This window comes from Ixodes scapularis, unplaced genomic scaffold, assembly GCF_016920785.2.
Source record: "Ixodes scapularis isolate PalLabHiFi unplaced genomic scaffold, ASM1692078v2 ptg000627l_1___fragment_1__unscaffolded, whole genome shotgun sequence".
Lineage (NCBI taxonomy): Eukaryota > Metazoa > Arthropoda > Arachnida > Ixodida > Ixodidae > Ixodes > Ixodes scapularis.
Window position 1 is genome coordinate 374,361 of NW_024610013.1, and position 5,710 is coordinate 380,070.

A 5,710-nucleotide genomic window follows, 5' to 3' on the forward strand; every position below is an offset into this window, starting at 1 on the left:
ATGGATCAAAACCACATGTTATTCCTTCCCAGAAACCCAATAGCAAAATCGGACAACAGCGTGGAACGCAAATACTCAAGAGGATGACACGCAACAAGGACAAATTTACCGCTGAATTCGAATCGCAAATTGGCTGCCGTGCCCGATATCACACCTCCTAATTTTTCCAGCCCATTGCTCCAGGATATCGAAAGCTGGGCATTATGCATACCATTTTATTTTCCTTCCGAATTATTTTTACACTGCGTTCACATCCGGGGTCACCTGAGGTTAGCCTGTGCAATGTATTTTATAGAAAGCAACAAGCAAAGTGCAGCTTTATTCAAGCGCTATCCTCAAAGGGTTTCGTGGATATGCTTCCAAACAAACACCTGCATATGCACAGGCCAATATGTTAGAAGTTTTTGCTACCTGATTGCTGCCAACGCTGTAAGAATTAACTTGTAACCAAGCTTTATACTGCAACAAATACAGTACTATCAAAATTTCATTCTACATGTTACTTGTGAGACAGAGTGAAAAGAGAAAGAGAGCCAGACTCTTGTCTTGTTGAGCCTTTCCCCTTCCACTCTCCAGGAATAGATGTTCGTGGTAGTGCAACCCATCTACTTTTGTCATTGATCAATAAGAATCCGTCTTGTAAGTCTGGGAGATGTAAGACGTAAAGCACTTGATATAACGCCTTATCCAAGTACTCCTACCCTTTGATTGTGCCGCTAGTGTTCCTATTAGTTAGTGGTCCACGCACCGCCATTTCTGACTCAAGTGGAAGCTCCTGGACGCATGCAGCAAAAGTTTTGGTAGAGGGTCTTATGGCGCTTTCACAACGGAATCCCAAGCAAGATTTGCCTGAACATTTGAAATTGCTGCGACTCATCATCAGTCGTGAATGACGTGTAAGATGGTGTCTAGAGACTATTTGTGGAAACTTGTTATTGCATGCTCAACTTCAACATTGTCCAAAATGATGCCTTGGCACTACTCTTAAATCCATCGATGAGAGCAGAATAGGTCATGCTAGGCATGTACTCTTGGCCAATCGGTCAAGACGGTCAGCAACACACAATTGCTTGCGACTTACACCGATGTGCCGCTATTTTTGGATCACACGCATCTTAGCACGCACGAGCTTAGCTGTACTTGTGCACTCAATATGAGTACATACATATCTAGCACGTTCAGTTAGTTTCCATTAAACAGCCCGAAACTGACATTTCAAAAAGTAGACATATGAAAGTGCCAAGGCACAGTGTTACTTCCACTGGTGTGTCTAGGAAAAAAATTCCATTGTCATTAATGCTTCTTTTTGTCCAATTAACAAAATATCAACTTCTGTCCGGGTCTTGCGTAGCACTGGCGCCTGAGGTGAGTTTAGTGCTTTTCTCCATTATTGCCAGTCCTGGGGACCTAAGACATAACTGAGTTTCTGCATTTTCAGTCTCAAGCGATAAAACCCAATAAAGTGTGGTGAGGTAAGTTTCGAAAGTTTGATTTTAAACCTAAATGGTCAGTACTTTAGTATAGAAGCATGTGACCGAGTAGTCAACTATCTTATCTCCGTGCTTTCAAACTATTCTGTTGGAAGCACACTTTAGGAAGTATTTGGGTTTGTCATCGATGCAATTTGCGTTCCTTTGTCCATCAAGTTTGCTGTGGTCGTCTAGAGGGCGGATTTGGAGCGTTTTCATTGTTTGTCAAGCCATTTGGTCTTACTTTTGTTCTGGGAGGAATGGAATGTCATTCTGTTCCTATTGTAGGGAGCATAAGAAAAAAACCAAAGCTGTTTAAACAGCCTCTCTCAAGGTGCTATCTGGTTAGAGGAAAGCAGCTTTAATAGTCCTCCACATGTGAAGAACAAAGAAGCGTGCCAAGAATTACGTTTGCAAATTTTGCGATTAAGAATTTGTCGTCACAGCACATGTATAACCAAGGTTACGTTTGCCATGTCCGCAAGTGTTACCGCTTGACGAATAACTCAGATATGAACCTAATCTACTGCATTCTCGACAAACCTGCTTGAAAAAAAACGTAACTGGTCAATAGATATCGACCGGAAAAAGGCAGTAAGCTTTCGACTAAAAATATTCATCGATAAAAACTGAAAATTTCATACTCACAATAACAACCGAAAAAAGTATGCCGATTCCAGAAAAATAAAAACTGAAACCGCAGAACCCTAGGCAGCTATTATAAGTTGTATTGATTCGTAATCTCAGGATACTACTTTCATCTTGCTTACATAAAACCACGGTATCTTATGCTTCGTTAGATTAATATAAAAATTTGTATGAATATTTTTATGCCATAAAGAATAGCAATGGACGTAAGGAGCATGCACGTGTTGCACATATTACGTCAAGACAGCTAGTCGTCTCGAAATGTCTTGCATGAATATCTCTGTGCCCTTCAAAATATATGGCCTAGATTTACCGTTCAACAATGCTTCTTGTCGTCGTGTGTGCCTATTGTATGCGACCTCGGCTGCTGATGACGGCGACAGGAATGGCGTCATCGGCCATGGTTGACAGGAGTAGCCGCTGTCACCAAGCAGCAGGCCGTCGTACTCTCCACTGGCCAGCTTGACTGCCAAGGTGCTCTCCGTGAAGATCCGAGAGTCGTGGGTGCTTCCAGGCCACCTTGCAACCACGTTGCGAATCCGAGAAGAGGTGTCAACGACCACCTGTACGTTGATGGAATGGTATCCATGGCGGTTGACGTACGCCTCCTCGTGCACATGGGGTGCCTGGATCCGGACATGGGTACCGTCAACAGCACCCACGACCAAAGGAAAGCCGGCCATGTCGTAGAACTTGTGCTGCAAGGCTGCCCCCTCCGCAGCGTCAGGCCATCTGCGTCGTTGATCCCCTCAGCAATTAAACCACATATAGTAAACTTACAGCTACAATGCTTATGAATACCTTTTTAATGAGGAATGCTAAGGACTTTGGCTGTGCCCTTCAAGTATGTGGTAGCAGTAAAGTGCCTCAGTAGCACCTATTCAATAGTGAAGTTTGCATGTTTTCATAGGATCCCTTTTTATTTTTGTTCAGTTACCAAGACCTATAAAGTGACTGTGATTCGGTGCAAGTCCTTACCAAAAGTGCAAACGGGTCGCTTTCTGAGGTTTCTCAGAAAAATAGCGTGCCCGGGCCCTTTCCAATCGGGCAAGTAGGACGCTTACGGCCGTAATCATTTTTTTTTTCTATTGAAAAGGGGGAGGGGGAGGGAGGGCTAGTTACTAGTAGGTAGAATATTACTGCCATAAAAAGGCAACCTACAAAACATCCCTATCACCAGCAATTCAGATATATTTTTAGTGTATTTACTTTACTTCAATACGGCTGGCAAACTACAATTAAAAGGAAAAAAAAAGGACCCTTACCGTATGAAGTCTTGTGCTCGACGAGCCAGCGCTACGGTGACTTGCCTCACAGCCCGTGAAGCACTTGACACATGCACGCGGATGTAGTCGCCTGCAGTGATCAGAAAGTTCCCAGTTGCGTAGAACTGCAAGGCGATGATCACTTGCTGCTCCGCAGAGAGGGCGCGGCTACGACGTGTACGGCGCTCCAAGTCCGGACGCAGTGTGTCGGCGAGAAACATTATGCCCGCTCTTCCAAATCGGAACCGTTGCTGCAGCCCATCCTCGTCGAAATCCTCAAAGGGGTTCAGGCGGTCCCGCAGCACACGCTGTCGCCTCATCATTGCCGCTGCGTACTGCGCGTCCGTGCGGTCTCTTCTGTGTCGGCGATTCCTTGCGTTGGACATTCTGCCCGGTATCAAAGTCGGAAATCGGTCCGCAAATCTTATCAGTCAGTCCGTGGCCGGTCGGAGGGTTTGTCGGTGGGTCGGTCGGTCGAAGGGCAGAATACAGACAGGAAAACTCAGATGATAACCGAAAACGAGAAACGCGCGTTGCGTGCAAGGCCAAGATTCCGAGACATTCGGGCTAGTTTCAAAACTTCCCACCACGCGGCGCTCAAAGACCAACCTGCAGAATATTTTTCAACCAGAAAAAAGTTCCCCTCGCCACACTTCCCATTTCCTCCTCTCCCACAGTTGACTTGACGGCGGGGAGACTCCTTTTGTTGCTGCATCTCGGGGCCAGATAGGCCAAGCTAAGCGCATAATGAGCGATTTGCGGCGGGAGGCACAGCGACCCCTTTCCTCCGGCGATACCAGAGAAGCGCCCGAAACCGAACCCTCCTTTCTGCAGCATTTCAGAGCCTAGCCTCTCGGTTTTGTCTCTGAATTTTTGTTTTGTTTTGCGATAAGCATGCTTGGCTACTCCGAGCATTTGACTGCTTCTGCCGTCCATGTAAAGTGACCCAAGGCCATGTGAGGATGGGCATAGGCTAAGGGCCATCGTCCAAGAACCCTAGAGTTCGAAGGAACTACCGCATTTTCCGGACTATAGCCCGGACCCGGTGCATAGTCCGCAGGGAAATATTTTGCGTCAAAAATAAAAGTGCTTGCTTAGATAGTCCGCACCCGGTACACAAACGGCACCCAGTGCAAAGCCCGCACTTAGCACCTAGTCCGAACGTAAAAAGTATCATACTCAGCAGACCTTGACAAACGCCTACTGTATTAGCTCACGATGAAGCTTTATCGTACGTAAATCAACATTAGTATAGTCCGTTACTCATAAAATCCTTCACGATTGTCATAGTGAAAGATCTAGAAAAATTATATCATTGTATTGTCCGCACCTGTAGATAGTCCGCATCGGGTGAATTTTCAACATTTAAATTTATATAGTCCGGAAAATACGGTACTAGAGAGTGTAGTGTGACCCCATGGGTACTTGAAGAGGAAGCGGCGAGCCTTACAAAAAGTGTTTACGGGACGGGAATTCATGCCAGCGTGCGTACTCTAACATGTCCGGTGCTTTTACCCCAACCCACCTGGTGTTGCCTAAATGGGACACACGTTGAAATAAACAGCGATGGGGGCTGTCAGACCGTTGCTTTTGTTCTGAAATTTGACCGAAACTCCAAATATTGAGATCTGCAAAAATCCATAATACGAAGCAGAGCCTTTTTTTTTCGGTTCCTTGCATTTTTATATTGCGTTTTGAGATCCGACTAGTGACCAGTGCCGCGTTTAGACGTCATATTGCACGTGGCCACACCGGTGACTAGAACTCCACCTTTCCGTAAACAAAAGTTTAAAGTACAAGTTCACCCGTCAAATTTTGGGAGTGTAATTACAATATTGCGTTAATCTTTCTCAACTCATTATCTCTTCTCGAAATGGTTAATCACTTTAGTACAGTCGCCCTCTTGAGATTTCTAGGCGAGATATGGCAAAAGCATTTTCCAAAACTAACTGTTTTACATTACCGATTCCTTTCTTAAAAATCACTAAAATTTAAATATATCACATTACAAATTACTGATTACTAAAACTATGGGCATTATCTTCGTATTACATTTAATTTTTGCAGGTAGAGTTTGCTTGTCGATAATGAAATATCAGTCTGCTGTTGCAAACAGTGCAATGTAGGCGCAATATAATATATTACTGTCATGCCGCAACCTTGTTCAGGAAGCCGCCGATGACAACGAGGTTTTACGATGCGCTAGTAACTCCAAAGTATCTGAATCAGTGGTGTCGCCATGCTGTACTACAGCGCAACATATGAGATTAGACCATAACCGTGCTCTCGCAAGCTCGTTTTTAATAAAAAAAAGAAGATAATATTTTT

The 5,710-nt window shown here is 44.7% G+C and overlaps 1 protein-coding gene across 1 annotated transcript; it reads right to left on the bottom strand.

Moving 5' to 3' along the window:
• Positions 1-2,462: 2,462 nt before the first annotated feature.
• On the bottom strand, positions 2,463-3,785 carry LOC120840482 (putative nuclease HARBI1). Its single transcript, XM_042287954.1, has 3 exons — positions 3,383-3,785; positions 2,517-2,849; positions 2,463-2,484 (listed from the first exon to the last, which is right to left on the bottom strand). The coding sequence occupies exons 1-3, from the start codon at positions 3,766-3,768 to the stop codon at positions 2,463-2,465; spliced, it is 741 nt and encodes a 246-aa protein (XP_042143888.1). The 5' UTR covers positions 3,769-3,785.
• Between the last annotated feature and the right edge of the window lie 1,925 nt (positions 3,786-5,710).